Consider the following 20,227-nt stretch of genomic DNA (forward strand, 5'->3'; position numbering starts at 1 on the left):
TGTTGGGTGCTAAATATCATGAGTGTGTGAATACTCATCACTTTGCAGCATTTCTAATTACTATGGTGGTGTCGGGCTAATACATATTGGCAGCACTGTAATATTCATTAGCAGATAAGATTCCACCATGTCTCAACTGCAAATGAAAAAGTTGGGGAGTAATTGTAATTTCTTTTAAATCGCAAACAAGCTTGCAAACGACTTTGGATATGAGCTAATACATTTTCACTCAAGCATAAACTTTTTTTTTTTTTTACTTAATTTGAGAGATAGATACTATGGTTAAATGTTTATCCCTTATTTCTTCAGTAAAATGTGCCGCATGGATTTATCTCCGTGGCATTAAAATGCAGGAAAAAGAAGTGAGTCATTTACTTAGTTTCCATCTCCATAATTATTTCTCATATATTGATTCCAATTTCACTTTCCCACACGCAGTTTGCTAAGTTTTCACAGTACAGTTGACACCTGAAGCCAGTAATACTGAGGGCGACAGGAAGGAAGAGGAGGCAGGATGGGTGGAGCGGGAAATGAATACCGTTGACTGTGGTGCTCAATTTGCCATGCTGAAAAGCATTAAGCTGCATGGAGGCAAAACTGTGCTTAATACCATCAAAGCAATCAAAGGCAGGAAAAAGGCAAATATATAAATAGCAAAAAAGAAAAACAGTCTCAGACCAAGCCATGCAAAATATCAAGAACTGCTCACAAGAAACCAACACAAGAAAATCAAACAAATCTCATCAGAGCTGACTCGTATATAGAAAAGGGAAAAGAAAAGAGTTGAGCTGAAATTGAAATATAACTGATAAATACTGAAACAAAGCTGCAAAGGTGTCTTATAAAAATCATAATAATAATGATCGTACAGAAAAAACAGCAGGAAGCATTGTTTTGAAATGTGAAGCCCTGTTGCAGTTACCTGAGCTTGGTTACCCCCCCCCCCCGAAATACTGAACTTTTATGATTGCAAGACAGCTTTTAGCTTTTGTTATGGATGATTCTCAGTATAGCATTCCTCACCATTACTTGTGAGACTTGAGTAATATTACACCTGCTCAGGTAAAGGCAACAAGGGGAGCGGCAGCATGTTGTGATTCTGGCTGTATATAGGCATGCTGTCTGAAGTCTCTGCCACCATTGTGCTTGGATCTACCCACCGGTGCCTCACCGCTTCCAGCTGACATTCACCGCACTCACCGCCTCTGTTTACTCTATAGACGGGTGATACCGGAGTATGTGCTGTGTTACATCTGGTCTCATGGGAAGGAGTGTAAATAGTACGATATCACACGGACATTCTGCCTGTCATGAGGACGCATTTTAGCCTTTAGCCAGTTAGGTTTAGGCAACAAAATCACTTAGTTAGGTTTATGAAAAACGTCATGGTTGAGCTTAAAATAAATGCGTAAACTAAGTAAAATACATATGGAAACTGAACCACCTTATTTTAGTGTTTGTATTTATAAGAAACGGTATGTTTTTAGCGAGCCCCGTTTTGTGCATCTCATGTATTTACATTACATTCGAGTCACATCACTATGCATCTGATTGTACAGAAATATATACCTGTCCATCTTACCTGTCAACACTTTTCTGAAGGTATTTCCAAGTGATGTCAAATGACCCCTTATTTTTCAGAAAAATTGGATTGCTTGGCGCTGTGACTCGAATGTAATGTTGAGGCACAAACTGAGGCTAGTTTTTAGCATGTAAGACACATTGCGGCACATTCATCTTTATAGCAACTTCATTGACAAAAGTCTTAGCTCATTAGCTGCTGTGTTTTTCTCTCTGTGTGTCTCTTTCTTTATATACAGCGCGTCTATAGAAAGTCCCTACTGTGAATGAATCACCATTATTAACAATCAATATCTCCTCAAGGCCACGGCGACGCTGCCTCTAATAGCATGAACTATGTAATGTAGCAGGGACATGTTGCATGTTGTTTGATCTGTAATAGGTCTACTTGCTTTATTAAGGGACAGAACACGGATCACCAGCACTGCTGTGACCTCTTTTTTTTTTTTACTTCCTCCCTCCTATGTGTGTCGTCCTACTCGTCTCCTTCCCTTCCCTCCTTTTCTCTCTCCGTCTCATTTATCCAGAGAACTGTCCTTGAGGCGGTACAGCATTAGGCGGGTTGTTAACACAGGAGAAAAGGGCGTTCAATGTCATGTCACTGTGTCGCAAAGCATGACAGAGCCGGCGCCTGGGCCACCTTCTCCAGGAAATAAATACATCGCCATTTTCCTTTTCAGAGTGTAATGGTCTGGATATTACATCTCCTGCGGGACATTACGGTCCATGGATAATAAATCCATCCTGCGGAGTGTGCGTACGAGTGTTTGTGCGCGCGCACGTGTGCCTTAATGAGCGCAGAATGTGTGTGTGTCTGCATATGCATGCGACGGCTGCGTAGGTGTGTTTGAGTGTACGTTTCTGTGGGGGGTTTACGTGCACAGCGTGAGGCAATTTGTCCCCCAGAGAGAAAGTGATCCACTATCTCTACACCTCGTCAGCTGGAAGCAGCCAGGCGGCCGTAAATCTCAATTACAAGAAACCCTCCCTTCCCCCTCCCCTCCCTTGCCACAGGTGACAATGGACCAAATCGACTGCTCACTGTTGTGTTCCAAGGCTTACCAGTGGCTTCGGGCTGAGTCTGAGAGGGCACGGCTACGTAGGGGTCCTCCCCTTTGTCTGAGCTCATTGGGGGGTCCTTCCGCTCCACCATGCGGCCCCGCCCCAGGGGGCCCTCGGCGGCCTCGGGTAGGGCCGAGGTGGGGAGTGAGAGGGTGTGGTGATGGTGGCGGTGATGGTGGCCTGCCGGACACAACACAGGTTAACCGTCGCTCGAGGGGACAGGCTTCAGTGCATGTGAGCACAGGCCAGCAGGGGTGCAAACACACACAAACACACACACACACACACACACACACACACACACACACACACATAGACATCTATTCCTCCTTTGAAGCATACACACAGATACACGTCACACACACACATAATGACAGCTCCTGGGCTGTGTGAGGCAACAGAGTATTTCTCCCTGGTGACCCTGGGCAACTCATTAGCAAATGTGTGTGCGTGTGTTTCTCAGGATAGACGTGCCCTCTCTTTTTTTTCTGCCTCTCTCGCTCTCTCCCCTCCTGTTCTGACTGACATGTCAAAGCTCCGTTGGGCCTGTCAGAGCAGAGCAGAGCAGAGTACAATCGCGCTGCTCCACGATCACCATAGGGTGCCTACCTTTGATATGAAGGACAAGAGACAAAGTTTCTTTCCATGACTCCTGTTGAGAAGTCTGCCTGTAACTTTTCTTCAACTGCGGAGCTGCTTCTAACTCAGCTCGTGATCTTCCCCGCTCTCTGTCTTGAGCTTTCCGTTACTTTGATGCTAACTTTTCCAGCAATTTTGTAGCAATGTTCAATTTGTTTTCATGTACACCGATAACTTTAAGTCATGAAGTTTGTTTTTTGAAGCTGAAACAAATAGTCGATTGAAAGAAACTTAAACGGCAACTACTTTGATAATTTATCGATCATTTTAGTCATTTTTTCAGGTTTAAATACCAAATATTCTCTGGTTTCGGCTTCTCAACTGTTAAGATTTGCTGCTTTTTTCCTCGTCTCATGTGACATTTAACTGAAGATCTTACACCTTGGGCTCTGGGAAAATGTGCTTGTGAAATTTTTTGATTTTTGTGACATTTTATAGACTAAAATGATTCATTGAGAACAAAATTGACAGATTTATCACCAATGAAAATAATTGTAATCCTAAATATGTTTCTTCTGTCCTCCTCTCTCATCCCTCCTTTCCTTTTCTTTGTTGTCTCCTTCCTCATATTTCCCATTTACTCCCACTTTTCTTTTGTTTTAAACCAAAGCTCTCCCAAGCGTTTCATATCCGCACGGCTGCTAATCTTTATTTAGCAAGGCCCCTCAGCAACATGGCTAGATCAATCACCAGAAAGATGTCATTAAGAGTTAATGAATTTTCTCTGATTTGACTCCTCTTTGTAATTAAATTCCTTAATGGCTAAATGAACTAGTGGCCAACGGTTGAAGAGGGTACCATAACACAGCCAGGAAGTTACACTGATGATGAGACTATAACAAGAACGGCACACACAGGATGTCTCTCTGTGGAAATGTGAGTGCTCTAACACCTTAACGTGACAATTGCAGCAAAGTACTCTTTCATCTGTGGATGATGGATCACACCGATCTCCTCCCCGTCTATCACTGCACGCCTCTCAAACAATGTGTGCTTTCCTGCATCCGCCTGTCTCCCTTTTTTTTTTTTTTAAATCATTTCCTTTCATAAGCAGAGTTTGTGCATAAGCTTTGTCTGTTTATTTTTGAACCATGCTAATCACATTACCATCCCACATGCTAACACTTAAGCCACCCTACACAATTCTGCACAAGCTACATACTGTATTTAAACATAATGTATTTAAGCTGCAAAAAAAAAATCCACCCCTAGATGAAGAGTGACAACACTTTTATAAACAGCCTCCGTCTCCACGGAGGAGGTGACAGCAATGTGTGTGTGTTTGCAGATGTGCGAGTGCCTTTTCAATATGTGTTTATGCCCGTATTTGAAGAGGGGAGGAGCATTTTCAGGGGACTAACGTCGGCGCTGCTGGTAGACGACGCACCAACAGACACCCACACAACACCACCCAGAGCCTCCTCCTCCTCTGTGTGGCGTGGCAATCATTAAAATGATTTATTTAACTATTGGCCCAAGGCTGAGAGATTAGTGTGACAGGCCTATTTTATAATTCATTCCCCCACCGCCAGGGGAAGTGCAATTCAGGCAGATGACACACATAGATAGATAGAGAGAGAGAGAGAGAGAGAGAGAGAGCCTCAGAGCTCCTCCACGGATCAGGGTGGAAAAAAAGCCCTAAACTGCCGACGGATGCACATCCCTCTCTTTCTACAGATTAAAAGAGAGGCGAGGGTGTCTAGTCTGGAGTAGAGGAGAGGAGAATGAAGAGGGGGCATTTATTTATCTTCAAATCCATATCAACCACCGACAGATAGACGGAGGGGCTTTGGTAATGGCTGAGACTTTGTTTGGGGGGGTTGTAAACTGGGTGTTGTCTGTGTGTGTGTATGTGTGTATGTGCCTGGAAACACACAGCCAAGCCTGTGGGAGCATATTCAGCACTATAGGGGCGCACAGCAACACAGATGCCTTTTTTTCTGACCCTGGATCTCCAAAAGGGGGAGAAGCACAGTGGGGGTAGAGCCACAGGGGGGTGAGAGAGAGAGAGCTGGGCTTTCTGGAACGACTTTAAAATATCTATTCTTGTCATTCTGTATGGATCTGACTGTTTTGATCTGTCAGCTGCGAGGTATAGGTGTGTGAGAGAGAGAGAGAGAGAGAGAGAGATTCACTGAAAACCAAACCAACGCGCTCTCCTATTAGATAGAAATAAGGTGGATGTGATAGATAAGACTGACTTTGCTGCAGGCTAATCACATCTGTTCATCATTCTTTAAAAAGGCCTGAGTGATGAAAATGTTATCAGTGCGATGGTGATATTGCGGCTGTGTGTGATTAGGAGAGTATTTGCAGAGAAAGGGACGGCACTAATGTGTGTGCATGTTTACATTAGCCTTTTTGAGCAGAGAGTCCGTGCCAACTGCACATGCTTGGTGGCAGTTGGCAGAAACATATCTGATCTCTCTCCCGACTCTAAACAGGCGAGTTTAATCTCTCTCTCCCTCTGTTCACACATGTCCTGCTTTATGTGCACACTGAGGCATTTCTTCACCATCAAGGCCTCAAACCACCAACAACCAGATCCATCCAATTAGCGAAAGCAAAGGTCAGGGCTAATCGATGCTACTGCACAGGGGATAAAGAGGAATGGGCAGTTGAAACAAGGAGGGAGAGGAGGTCTAATAGAGGGTTTTTAATTCTACATTTCTGATTTCTAATCCTACGTCCTTTATTCTAAACACCAAAAAGGGGGCTGGATGAGGGGAAACACTATAAGAAGTAAAATTGACCGACCGTGCTTCAATGTTTCATTACCTTCGTAACTGGAGGGAATGTCTATCAAAAAGAAGGAACGAAATGAATTCAGTTAAAGGCATGAGTCATTAATAACCCGTCTTTACACGTGTGGGAGGAGTTTTCATTTCCCTGAGAGGGGATGATTGATTGACTAGATGAAGAGGTGTGGCTGAAGTTGAAGAGTCAGGGGACATGAAATGCAGCTCCTGTCTTTTATCTGATTGCTTCTACAGTAGATGTGGAATACTTACCGTTCAGCGCCACAAAGGTGTCTGGAAGAAGAAGAAAAAGAAATGAGGGGAAACGTGTTATTGCTCGCAGTAAAGAGAGCTTATGCTTTAAACATGATCAAAAGCCATGACTTTTAAAGTAATTCAGAATCGACCGGCTGCTCGATATTCTCCTAACTTTAAATCAGAGGTGATCTATAGCGTCTACAGCTAATGAAGGTTCAACGCCATGGCTTCCCTTGACTAAACATACTGATGAAATTGAAGGGAAAATGCACCGCATTCATTTACTCCGAGTAAACAGTCGGAATTGAGATGAAATGGACTAAGATGAGTGAGTTGAGGTCAAATTGTTTTGAAGTTTCTCTTGCAAACTGAGCAGCTCAGTATAATATCAACAGAGTAGCACATCTGACGAGTCCAAACAGTTATTCTGGACATGAAAAGATCAGATATACATTGTAGAGTGAAAGAGGCCTTTCAAGGCTTGTTCTGTGTGTCAAACTGAGCCCTGCGACGGCTCACAAGTCAAATCCCGTCCCCTGTGTGTCGCTGAATGTTTGTGTTGTCTTTTCGTAGCGAATTGCAAAAAAGGAATCCTGTCTTTGCCCAAGTGGACACAACACTCTATTGACCGGGGGACCAGAGAAACAGCGGGGGGAGGACAGAAGAGGATGAGAGCCGAAAGGGACAGATGGATGGAAGAGGCTGAAAGAGAGGATTGTGAGGGCGGAACAGACGGGGGAGAAAAAGGTGACAGCAGCGAAGAAGGAAAACGCAGGGCTGAGAGAAGAGGGAGACTGAGTTAACAGAGAAGAGAGGAATGGTGGTGGTGGTGATGGTGGAGGTGGGGGGGGGTATGGAATAGAGGAGGAAAGATAAGAGTGAAGAGGGCCTGCTTACTTTGGCAGTCTCCCAGGCCATCTGTGTTACCCTGCTCCACGTCCTGCTCAAAGGCTGATCTGCGGGGAACAGAGACATCATGGTCAGCGGCGGAAAACAGGCCAGGCCATGCAGGCTCGCCACAGCTAACAAAGTAACAAAGCTATAGGAAAGCTTACTACAAAAACACCCCAACACAGCGTACCCTATGTTTGCACACAGCGTAGGCTGCAGAAAGCCCTATACTGGAACCAAATCAAAGAACACCTAGCAGGTGCCCTGAAGGCCTAAAATCAGTGGTTATGAGGAATGCTGGCAGGTTGGTAAATCCATAGCTGGCACAAGACTCATTGCCAGAAGTGTTGTTATAAATAGATTTATATTTTTATATTTGACTGTTATAAAAACTGTCATCTTATGTTGCATATAGCTTTAAAGGAATGGTTCGACATTTTGTGAAACAAAAAATTTGCTTTCTTGCTGAGAGTTAGATGAGATTGATGTCATTCTCATGTCGGTATGATGAATATGAAGCTGCTGCCAGCAGCCGGTTAGCTTGGCTTAGCACAAAGACTGGAAACAGGGGGAAACAACTAGCCTGACTTTATCCAAAGGCAACAAAATCCACCTACCAGCACCTCTAAAGATATCTAATTAACGCATTATATTGTGTTTATTACACGACTATGTTGAATACTCAATTCTGATTGGACAATCACGGCATTCTACGGTCTGTTATTTCTTTATAGCAGACCGTCCGGTCTCAGACTAGTCTGATCTCGGACTCTGAGGAACATTTTTGAGTCAAATTATTGATTTCTTAAGTAAGTAGCTGTGTAATAAGCGGGATAATGTGCAGCAGATAATGTGCAACGCCTTGTCGGGGTTTATTTCGCAACAATGACTGGCTCGCTCTACATTATCCCTTACGTGTTTAACCCGTACAAAAACCTAAGTGTGAAAACAACAATTTCTCGTTTTATGGGGGTTAGTTGCTGGACTTGGCTCTGAGCAGTTGCCAGGCAACCAGCAGAGACTCCAGAAAGTTACAATCAAGGTCCTGGCCAAGAAATAGTCAGGCAAAGACCCCCCGTAAAATGTGATGACTAAATGTGATATAACGTATTAATTAGTGAGCTTTCGAGGTACAGATTTTATTACTGTTGGACGGAGCCAGGCTAACTGTTTCCCCCTGTTTCCAGTCTTTACGCTAAGCTAAGCTAACCTGCTGCTGGTTCCAGCTTCATATTTACTGCACAGACATGAAAGTGGGATCGATCATGGCAAGAAAGCAAATCAGGAAGAAGAAATGTACACAAAAGTGAAACCGTTTTCCTGAGAACTTCACTTTGTTGAATTTATTCTCCCTTTCCTCGGTATCTGACATTATCTAGGTTCAGTAGAGATATGAGGCAGTACTCCCAATCACATGGGCAAAGACCCGGGCAGTGGAGGGTAACCATGCTTCAGGGCCATCATATGACACACAGGGAGAGAGAGAGGGGTCAGAGAGAGAGGGAGAGTTTGGGAGATGTTATTTTCTGATGCAATCTGCACAGAGACCTGTTTTCTTCCTGAAAGACCACCAAGCAGGCAGTAAGGAGATCTGTGAAACAGAGCGGACCAACTGTCAACCAGGATCACAGTCACGCATGACAGCTTTTCACAGTCCTCCTCGGCTCCCCCCGTGCTAGTCGTCCTCCTCCTCCTGCCTGTCCACCCGCCTCTCATCTTCCTCACCCTCCACTGGTCACAATTATAGCATGAAGAAGAATGATTTTCCAAAACAGCATCACCCGCCCCTTATCCCCTGATCAGAATTGAAAGCGTGAAACTGACAACAAGGGCAGGAGAATTTAGAAGAAAATACAATTGAATTTATGCTGTTCTGTTCTCAAATCTCAAACAAAGTCACCGTCAGTCCTTCATATATTTGGGATGATTGAAGATGGTAATGCATTCATCTGCTATTCATATTTTCCTCCAGTTTCCCAGAACTTTAATTGGGACACAGATGGTAAATTGTGTCCTCTTGATAACTAATAACCCTTCAAAAGCAACCACACAAACAACAGCAGCAGCCTCTTTTCATATCTGGAGGTACATTTAATCTGCTTATCTGATTTGCTTATCATACAAATTCGTAATCACAAAGCAGACGCAGAGTTGCACAATTAAACCTGTCTAAGCACAAATGCCGTCCGGGTATCTGCCGGATTTTCCTCACTAGACTTTCGTCGCCTCGTACCAACCTGCCATGAAATGTTGTTTCGGCGTCTTTGACAAACGCCAAAAACACTGGCAACCTCGTGGTCATGGTTTCCATGGTTAATAATAACATTACAGACTATGGTGAGACCGTGTTGAGAATGAAGATTACAAGGTTTAAATCCCGTCGGTCTCGAGATGAATTAACAATGAGTATAGTCACACTGCAGATGCAGCGTCTGGGCCCAGCTTGGCACATGTGAAATGAATGAACTATAGTATGAACCCTCAGTTAAAGGGTTCAGGTCCCATAGCGGCGGCATTATAGCAACAGAAGAGCACCGTGTTCGAATGTGACACTACAGGCGGTTCAGCTCAGGGTTAAGATCCGCATGATGCATATTTAAATTTGATTCAAATTGCACTGTACATACAGCTGAGGGCCACATTTAATATTATCTTGCATCAGATGTGATTATAATATGAGATGTGTGGCTGCACTGAGGGGACTTGGTTGCTGAAATGCAGGTCAGATAGCATTAATTATTCATATCAGAAGTGAATGGGCGACCAGGGACCTGATATACAGTACAGGGTAAAGTATGCATAATGATTCCTCAAACCATTCATTTTGATTTAAAAAGGAATACCGGCAATAAACTATTAATAATAAACTATTAATCAGGGTTTCACCACGTTATAAGTCAGTATATGTGCGCAGATATAATCGGTTTAAGACCCCACCCCTGATCCTGTGTTTGGCTTAAATAATTAACTAATAATTATTAATATGCTGATGCGTTGTCAGTGAAGCACACCTAGTTTACATAATGACAACCATGCAGAATCCTGTGTGATAATAATGCATGAACTGGGGGTGACGGGGGACCATATTGCAGGAGACCAGAGTGCAAGCTGTATATGGGCGGTAGGTATGACAGGCATAACTCCACATGGCAAAGCTGGCACGCTCGCGCCGAGGCCAGATGGAAGAAGAAAGGAGGGGAGGCATGCAAGAGAGAAAGAATATGTCAGAGGAAAGATTGAAAAAGAAAGAAGGATAAAAATAGACACAGGGTTGGGCAGGTAAGAAGACGAATAGGTTGCTGGTTAGGTAGACAAAAAGAGGAGCATACAGTACAAGGAAACAGGAAGCGGTGCTGCGACGGGGTTTTTATTTTAATGAGGAAAAGAAAAAGTAAGAAAGGGAGACTGAAGCTAGGGAAGAGGAGTCTCGACAGGGATCTGTTTGTATGAGCGAACCTTGTTATTTAACACCAAAATGCCTCTGAATCTCTCCTCCCTCGTTTCATCCCCTCCTTCTGTCCAGCCTGGCAAATGGTTATAACTCCCCACGGACCAACAGATCCTACCGGGCCTAATCCCCCCTCTCTCACTTAGAAATATTGTTATTGTACAGTAAAGGAGGGAGGTCATTTGCCCTTTTAATGCCTCTGTGTCGCCTTCAGCTCCAAAGTGGAAACTCAATCAGAATCAGTCCACTGCAGCTTTACAGAATAATAATAGGATAGCTCTCCGTGTGTGTTTTTCGAGGGCAAGTTCTGTGTGTACTTGTGGGTACGTGTGCCTTTGGTGTGTTGGCGTGCCAGACCAATCATTTTGCAGCAGAGGGGGATCAAATTCATTCAACGTCAAATAGCCACCGGAGCACTGGTCCTTTTGTTATGACTTCATCTGTAAAATGTTTTTTCCCACCACAAAACTCCATATGCTGTTTGTTCAGAGAGCATAATCTGGTTCTGTGTCATAACTACGGCCACAAATTATAGTTACCGCGGCCATCGAGCTCTCCCCAGCCCCTGCGTACCCAACCCCGAGCCTGGGGCAAACAACACTTTCCTTCCATTCATCCTTCCAAGAGCCCGTTCAGCTGGAGGAAATTGCACTTACACACCATAAAATTAGAAAGATCACAGACACGACAAATCGAGAGAGGACTGCCACCGGGCATGACAGAGAAGGTGGGATACTGTTTTATAAAAGTTGTTTGGAAAACACGTGTGTGTCAGGCTTTCTAAAATCACCAGCATCATTTATTACTTCAGTATGTCACCAATACCATGTTTTACTGTATTGTAACTAACAGAAGATCTTTCTTTCCACCACTAATGCAGACTTCAAGGGATGAACATTGACTTTAGAAGTGACATAATGTAAAATTGATTTAAAGGGGACATATCATGAAAAACTCCCTTTTTCATTGCTTGTGCACATACATTTTGGTAACTGGAGTGCACAAACTGTGAAATAAGACAACCCAGTCAGTCCGCCAACGGCTTCAGAACTAACTTTGCAAAGGTGCGCCATATTTTTATCGAAAGCCAATCAGAGCAGACTGGGCTTTTTTTGGGGAGGAGGTCTTAAAGAGACAGGCACTAAAACGGAGCGTTCCATACAGAGGGTGAATACATGTATATTCAGAGAGACAGTATTGTTTTTTGAACAGTAAAGCATGTAAACACGTTCTAGTAGAAACCCAAAATACAACCTGAAAATGAGCATGATATGTCCCTTTTAATTCCAAGTAAATAAAAGTAATATAGAGATGTGAAGTGGGAGGAGCTGCTGGTTCTTGAAGTCTTTAAATTCCCATATGAACATTTTCTCTTGATGAAATCCTCAATGTTCCTAAACATAGAAGCACCTAAGTCTCCTGGATAATTATACAATACTACAGTTTAATGATGAGGCTTACAGTTTAAATTACTGCAACTGTGTTTTGGAGAACAAATCATACAGCTAAATGGAAAAGTCATCATTCATATTACTATTTACACCTGTGGTTTTTCTATTGTGACCTCTCCAAATGTCCATGAAATAGGCTTATAAAGTGAATACATTAACTAACATGTTACTTACTTGATGTTGCCAACCACCTGTTTGCAGGCTCCTTCTGACACCCAGCCACAGTACGGGTCTCTGGAGGCTATACAAGACCTGGATGTGACACATATACACAATCATCATATGGTAAACTGGAATTATGTTGTCAAAACCATTTGGCTGTTTGTGAATGAACGATTTCATGCGCAAACGCCAGACTTACTTCTTGCATCTTCCGTGTCTTTCGCAGCGAGACAGCGGCACTTTAACCACACAGGAGCCGAAAGCAACCCACAGTGCGTGACTCTTGCCGTCTATCTGCATGCCGATGATGCGTTTGTCGTCCACGCCATCAATACTGCACCTAGAAGACAGAGGAGAAGGTAAAACATGGGTTATTCTGACTTCCTTTCAACTATATGGTTATTTAGGGACAATGTCTTGTAAAAAAAAAAAAAAAAAAGTTGGTGTGGAGAGATGTAAGAGGCCATAAAATGAGATTTAACAGTTCATTTGAAGAGATAAAAAGAGGAAGATGTGGCAGAGAGACAAACCGCGAGGTCAGGGAGAACAGAGATAATGCTGGTCTCGAGAACACGGGGTCAGGGGCGGAGTGGGAGATAAAGAAAGGGGTGATACAGATACAACAGATAAACAGACAGATGGGCACTGTGAGCAGTCAGCAATAACACTGCACTTAACAGTAAAACCAACGTAACCCCCCTCCTACTCCACCATTCCTCCATCCCTGCTAGTCTTCTTTGTCTACCGGCTCCCTAGGAGCAGGCTCTCTAATCCCTCTGGGCGTGTCACGCTTTCTATCCCTTCTCCCCATCCATTCCTCTCTCCATCCCCGCCATCCAGCTCCTGGGATTTAATCTCCCCTTCGCAGTGCTCTGGTCCCGCATTAACGCTCTCAATTAGGGCTTAGAGTCTATCTACACTGGGTAATGCACGGCAATCGGGCCAGGCAGGCAGGCAGGGAAGCAGGCGGGCAAAGTCACTTACTGTACGCGACTAAAGCCAGATGGCCAGCAGCCGACGAATGCTCGGCCCCAGCCATAGAGAAAGAGGAGAGGAGATACAGGGAGGAGGCAAGAAGGAGACGGGAGAGGCCTGCCCTTCATCCCCTCCATCCATACGGCGCGTCACAGGATGCAGCATGTTGGATAACAAACAGTGGTAACCTTGAAAGCCCTCCTGTCAAGTCCTCGCCCTCCTTCCCTTCTTCTTCTCGGCTGTCTAACACAATAACTTATTCTCCGCTCTGCTTCTTTCCATCGCTCCTCTCTGGGCCTCTCTCCTCTGTTCTTTCTCCCTCCTCTGTTTGTGCTGCCATTCGTTCCCCCTCATCCATTACCCCTCAACTAAATATTTGCTTTGGCATGGTCATACTGTGGCGGATTTTTCCTTATTCACCTCTACTCCAAATACACAACAATGCTTAACTCGCTCGCCCCACCGTACCCGACTCACACGTGCTCGTCAGTCCATACATGCACCAACAGCCGTGTAATGTATTAGCGAGAGGCTCGGCTCTGAAGACTAACACAGACCTCACTGTGTGTGTGTGTGTGTGTGTGTGTGTGTGTGTGTGTTTCCTTTAATCAGCCAACGTTTTGGAGGAGCTGGGCTCCGTTGAGGTTGGGAACCACAGCGCTACGTTATCCAGAGCCTTAGGGTCTATGTCTTTAATTTAGTAGCTGTGGTTGGGCAGAGTGTAACCTGATAAAACTCTTTTAAATGATAGAGTAGCCATCTGGCTGGCTGGCTTCACTACATAGCTTGGGTCGGGGGAACTGACTGGTACTGATGGAGCTGGTGGGTTGGTGGGTTGGCTGAGTCCGGAGATGGTTGGAAAGAAAAATCTCACACACGCTCTCTCCGTAACACACACATATGCAATAACTGACCTTCCTTTGTTTGTAGCAACTGTATCCATGTGTTTCTCTATTTCTGTCCATCTCTCGCACACGTACACATGTACATCCCAGAGCTACAGTACGTACTTGTCAGGGTTGTAGACGTTGAGCTCCTCCAGAAACAGGCTATCATTCAGGAAGCCGCTGTTCATGTTGGCGAGGAACTTGACAATGATGCCTTTCTCAGATCCCAGGAAGACCACCGTGTGGTTCTTATGTGGACCCGCTTCGTTGTCCACCACGATGCGCGTCAGACGATACCTGGGAGAAGGAAGTGAAATTGATGAACCAGTCAGAGCAACAGATGGTGATGAAGAACACCAACAGGGATTCAATGTAAATGTTTTGAACGCTATCGCAGTACAGAGCTCTTTCCTCTGGACCACATTCAAAAAGAGAGATTCAATTTGCATCAATAAAAAGATGCTAGCGACTAGAAGAATTTAAAAATGAAAAACAACAGGAAAACAGGTGATTATAATTTCCCAAATGATAATTATATAATCAATCAAACAGTTGCCATCCATCCATCATTCACGTCAGATGTCTAAATGAGAACAAGGAACAGCAGGAGATTACACAGTCTTAATAATCTCATTAATTGATTGTTATTTCATTAGAAACTTGATCACATTGCCGTAGGGGCGCGTCATGTCCTTCCTAAAAAAAAAACGTTACAAAGGCAGCAGACAACAGTTGTGAGCTTGACTTTCTTTTCTAATTGACAGCTGCTGATCACACAGTTTGGCTCTGCACCAGGTGGATGAAACTCAATTTTCATTTCATTATTTATCAAAAAAAAAACACACCAAGCAGATTCAAGTTAGCAAATTAGACACGTGCCAGTCAGTGTGTTTTGGATCGGTGCCCTATTGTGCCTGTGGCTGTTATTTGTGATCAGATAACAAGAACAGGTTTTAAGAAATACCTCTTGAGGCTATTTACTTTCACCATCTGATTTCATTTCATCGCAGATGCCGGTATCTATCGCTCAATTAGTTTCAGGGCCAAGAAACACTTTAAGTTATCAAAAAAAAGGTACATATCTATCCGCACATCAGTGTGTTTCATGATTTTTTAATTGAAGATGGGATTTAAAGATTAAAGATGAAAGCTTATCTGGAAATCTAGGAAGACCACTTTTGCCTTGGATGTGTTGAATTTAACCTTACTAGAGAGAACAGTTTACACTATTAGCCCATTAAAACAACACAACACATCCTCTAATCCCTTCCCTCGCTTCCGATTTCTTTAAATATCTTTTAAAAAGCTCTGCGTCACCGGCTTTATCCAATCAAAAAATAACAGCAATCCGAAGGCCTATTGTGGTTTGGATCTATTTAAGCATGATAACAGAAGCTCCAAGGACTGTGTCAATGGGATTTGATCTCAAGCGAAATAATACAATCTCAAGGACTAAGACATTCACTGTCTTTCTTATTCGGGATAATAACAATCTCAAGAGGGGGATTCTTCAGTGTGTCTCACCCCTCCATTTGATTCATTGTGCTCAGCCAGCTGAGGTCTCCACCACAGCACGACAAGTCTCAGGACAGAAAACGCTTTTTTTTATTTCAAATTTGCAGCAAAAGCTCTTGCTGGATATTGGGGTGTCTTCTCCAGGGTGTAGCAAGGATCAAACCCTATTACCGATTTTGTTTCCAGTTGACTTCAGCTCCAGAATGGTATTACGGTACATGGAGACTGTGACAGATATCATAAAAGGCCTCACTCCTGTTCCGCCCCATATGCCTTCATAATGCTTTTTGAGCTTACATAATGCTTTTAACTACTGCCTCTGACTGGCATGCTAGGCTTGGCTCACAGTGGTGTCATTTCAAATCAAATGAAATAGTCTGATTGCTGATTATGTAAAGACAGACACAATGTGTTATTCATAATATGGTTGAATGATATAGTGCACTAATGAACAGAGAGAGTTGTGGGGATAACCTTGATGAAAGCTGCTCGTATTCTGAGTAAGCCAGCGCACTATGTAGGTCAGACCTCAGCAAAGTAGCAGCAAGATGTGATACGATGCAATTCATTTGTAAAAGCTATGAGGAATTCTTTATGTAGCTCATCTTTAAAGTGATGTTACCACCACTGAGGCCTGTCAAAGGTCTGGCAAGCAGTCGTAACCTTAAATCTTGAGCAGCTGCAGCTCAGAACCGGGTGCAAATTAAAAGCTCGATTTTCTTTAACTTTTTCTCCAAATGCTCTGTCAGCTAGTTTTGCCTCGCCGATGGGATGGCGGTGTGCTGTCGTATTCCCCCAGAGGCTGGCTGAAATGTCTCTGCGTAGTGTAGCTGTAAAAGCCAGACAGACCTTTATGATCAAACGGCATCAGCCACAGTGCACTGGCTTTTGGGAAATGGGCTCAACTCCAGAAACTCAGGAGAAAAGCAAAGAAACTTTTCACTCCAGAATCCCTCTCTTTGAAATATCCTCAGAGGATTCAGTCAGGCAATTTGCGACAAAGACTGAACATAGCTGAAATCATAAGGGCTTATAAGTGTCTATATGAAATGACTAACACATAAGGACAAACATCACTGAGAATTCAAATTGTTTACGCTTCGTCTTCATCACATCACTAGATAGTAAAGTGTAGATCAGTGTTTCCTCTATACTGCAGCGGAAATAGGTCAGCGGCTGGTTTGGGGTGGAGTACCACTGTGTTTTAATGAGCCCGACTCTCAGCGGAGCACTTCACGTAATTATTGTCCCGAGCTGAAGAGGCTCATAGACCTCTGATGGCGACGGTCTTTGGAGTGTGTAATACTTACCGGACCATGGTCTTGAGGAACCAGGGCCTGTTGGCAATGGAGGGCACGGCCTCGTCCATCAGAGGATGCATCTTGATGAAGTTGAGTGTGTCGTCGGGGAACTCATTGGATAGCTTGTACCTCTCCATGGATGGAGTGCCGGCACAGTTGCCAGGCCTACAAATGGAGAGGAGGAAGGAGGAGAGATGAGGCGTAGAGAAAAATATTGTGAGCAGAAGGAGGAAAAGGCACAAAAGAAAAAACGCTACATCCACCAGACTGTGGGTATAAGCCTGCCATTGGCATCCGCTATCTATAAAGTGGTACAAGGATGATGTATTTTTGTAGGCCAACCAGGAAGTTAGAATCGCACGGGTTCCCTCGACCAAAAGCCAATGGGATTTTTCCATTGGGTTTTGGATTATTGCAGAAAATAAGATCTGTGGCAAAAACACGTTCATGATACTTACGCTATTTGTTCCGTAAAATAATCTCCACAAATTAATACCACTTTTATGGTTTTTGAAGAGTAAATGCAATCGCCAGAAGTAAAAAGCTAACGTTAGGCTATTAACGAACTACACCATGAGCGCGAGAAAACACAACGAGGCTGTAAAGACGGACGAGTCGGCGTGATGACGTTTAGTAGTCTCATTTAGCCACTTGTTAGCAACCGCTTTTTTAAGACACATAAAGGCTTCAAAATTCACGAGTGGGATATTTACTGACGTATTTTTTGTCGTAGAACAAAACATTAAAATCTCTTGTGTTAACCACAGACCTCATTTCAGGCATCTAACTAAAAACCCATTCAAAAACCCATTGACTTCCAGACTGCTAACTCATTTCTGGGTTTTAGGACTCATTCCTGCAGCACTCTATTTTGCAAAGGCACCATCGCTGCATCCTGTGCTGTGATTTGGTTTAAAGGAATACAAACAAGCCAGAGCGTTTTGTTTTCCCCCTATAACAGAATGATAATGTTTGAAGCCAAACCTTTCTTTCGCGCTGACACAGCACTGTGGAGATGTGGAGGTCCGGCTATGCAACACTACCTCTACATTGACTCTGGGGGGAATGAGCAGTGTTTCATGACCAAGAGCTCCAATAGAAGACAGAAAGTTCTACCTCCATAAAATCCAATGAGAGTGCAACCTTAAATTACTAAACTCTCACACCAAGAGGCTTGGGTCAGGGCACACGATGTCTTCTTCTCCTCTCTGGACTTGGGGTAAAGCACTGAGACATCCTATCTATATCTGATCCTTTTACAAGAGTTGGTGAGCTGCTTGTAAAAGAGAAGCTGCTTTTGATAGCGTATCCCCTTCGCAGGCATCTCACCTCTGAGAGCTTGTAAAACCCCTTTACAGCGTGGTCTTTGATACCCTGCCACACCACATAATCCACACCAGGTCCTAGAAATATTAGGCAGCTGGCCACTGGATGTCTGACACTGTCAACATGTAAGGACCAAACCCAAATCTATATTTATGTGTGTTTACTCAAGAGAAATACATCTTCCAATGAAAATCTTGTTTTAAGTAGTGGTGCGTAGGCATGGGTATAAAGGGAATCCAGTAATGAAGAAAAATCCTTCAGCCATTCTGTGCATTCCCATATCCATCTCTATCATATCTATACAGGGAAAGGACAGCATTCCAAAGAAAAATGTAGTTTGATTATGTTTTTGCAATCCTGCAAGAGAAAGTGTTTTAAGTATCCGAGGTGCACTTTTTTTTCAGCTCAATCAAGGAAAGTGCAAACAGGTTTGCCTCATTGTGTCCTTTTAGCAGCGAGGGGCTGGGTTCTGTTAAGATGTAGGAGGATAGGTAGGTTTGTTCTCCAGTAAATTGCTTTCTGTAATATTTGGTGTGCTCATTGGTATGGATGGGTGCCCAAAGATAGATTGACGTGTCAGCAGGAATTTAGAGTCCTTGTATTAATGCTGTGTTCATTATTCTGTGTGAATTTGGATGCTTGCTCGGTTTAGCTCACCCTACTTGCGTACACTACAGGGCAGGTGGTTTCCAATTAGGTGAAACTGAGAAGGTAAAATCAAAGGAGTTGGCAGCTTGTTGTGAGGCTGCAGCTTTCTTTTGTTTGCTGTTCTTTGATTCACTTTAAATGCAGTTTTATTGAATGTACCGGGTTTCATTTTTTGTCCTTTGTTTCAGTAAACGTTTGTTAATAAATGGCACTTTGTTGCACTACTGATGCTGCTTATCTACCTGGTTCTTCAATATCCATTTTTCCAGTGCCAAACCACCTCATCTTTCCTTTATATTGGGTGGTAGCACTACACTAATGCTAAATTAACCTCCAATTTGATATTGTTGAATAAAGGGACAGCATTTGGAGAACCATTTGTCACGGCGGTAGCAGCCAGTGCCATAACATTTTCTTTGCCGTAGCTACATTTATGTCAGCGGACATATGGAGAGCAGAACGGAAGCAGACATCTCTTAAATACGAAAATCTGTACATGATTCAGTATGAGAGTCTAACACATGGGATAACAGTCTGCTGCGGGGCCAGACCTAGGTGGCATTGTTACAACTCTCCGTCTGTTTGCCTGCAGATAAAAGGTTTGAACGCACCAGCGGATGAGAAATCAATCACATCAATCGCTGCGGAGACATCGGAGGGGGGTATATCCGATCTACGCAACGTCTGACCTTGTCGAACACAAACAGGTAATGACATGCTAATTACGGGAACTCACACATATACACTCATGAATGCACAGAGAGAGTACAGTACAGGCTGTATTTTAGTGAGGAACTCAGCCATATGGGAGCACACACACACACACACACACACACACACACCACACACAGGGTAGCAACAATTATCGTGGCCCAGATCTTTGTAGTAAATCAGTTGGTTTTTTTTTCTGGAGGATAGAAGAGCAGCTCTTAGCGCACTAATTAGCAAGCAATAGATGGGAGATTGATCAGGCTGGTGCATTTGTGGAATTAGCCAGCCATCTGTAAAATGATCTCATGCTTCATTTGTTGATACCGAGCCGTTCTTTGATGCAGCTGCGTGTGGGGGAGAGGTGAGGTAATGGGTTAGGGGGTGCAACTGTGAAAAGAGGTGGTATCCGCGTGCATAATAGAATGTGCGTATGACGCCATGTGACACAGGATGACGCAACGCAAGTTCAAAATGTGGTGATATTAACAGATGGTAATTTAGCGAGCATGCATTGATTAGGTGGCCATAATATATTGTGTGAGAGTCAGAAGCGAGAAGAAAGAGAGGAAGAGAGGCTGTGTGTGAGTGAGTGTGTTAAATCCTGTGTGTGCGTGTGTGTGTGTGCTGTGGTTAA

At 43.7% G+C, this 20,227-nt stretch overlaps 1 protein-coding gene and 1 long non-coding RNA gene across 4 annotated transcripts in view; one reads left to right on the forward strand and one right to left on the reverse strand.

Moving 5' to 3' along the window:
• The window catches only part of sema6a (sema domain, transmembrane domain (TM), and cytoplasmic domain, (semaphorin) 6A), a 110,682-nt gene that overhangs the window by 14,484 nt on the left and 75,971 nt on the right, over positions 1-20,227 (reverse strand). Inside the window, exons 12-19 of one of the 3 annotated variants that reach the window (XM_074637384.1) lie at positions 16,918-17,073; positions 14,216-14,389; positions 12,430-12,570; positions 12,243-12,320; positions 7,176-7,234; positions 6,294-6,314; positions 6,061-6,081; positions 2,644-2,823 (exon numbers count right to left, since the gene is read on the reverse strand). In XM_074637384.1, coding sequence (XP_074493485.1) covers positions 2,644-2,823; positions 6,061-6,081; positions 6,294-6,314; positions 7,176-7,234; positions 12,243-12,320; positions 12,430-12,570; positions 14,216-14,389; positions 16,918-17,073 — 830 coding nt within the window. The remainder of the gene's footprint in view (positions 1-2,643; positions 2,824-6,060; positions 6,082-6,293; positions 6,315-7,175; positions 7,235-12,242; positions 12,321-12,429; positions 12,571-14,215; positions 14,390-16,917; positions 17,074-20,227) is intronic. The other 2 variants (XM_074637385.1, XM_074637386.1) reach the window with 2 other exon arrangements.
• LOC141768899 (uncharacterized) lies at positions 12,214-20,211 on the forward strand. The gene is made up of 3 exons (XR_012594227.1): positions 12,214-12,353; positions 12,457-12,589; positions 19,475-20,211. It is a non-coding gene; the product is annotated as an uncharacterized LOC141768899 (long non-coding RNA).

Source organism: Sebastes fasciatus, chromosome 6 (genome assembly GCF_043250625.1).
Source record: "Sebastes fasciatus isolate fSebFas1 chromosome 6, fSebFas1.pri, whole genome shotgun sequence".
In the NCBI taxonomy this organism is placed as follows: Eukaryota; Metazoa; Chordata; class Actinopteri; order Perciformes; family Sebastidae; genus Sebastes; species Sebastes fasciatus.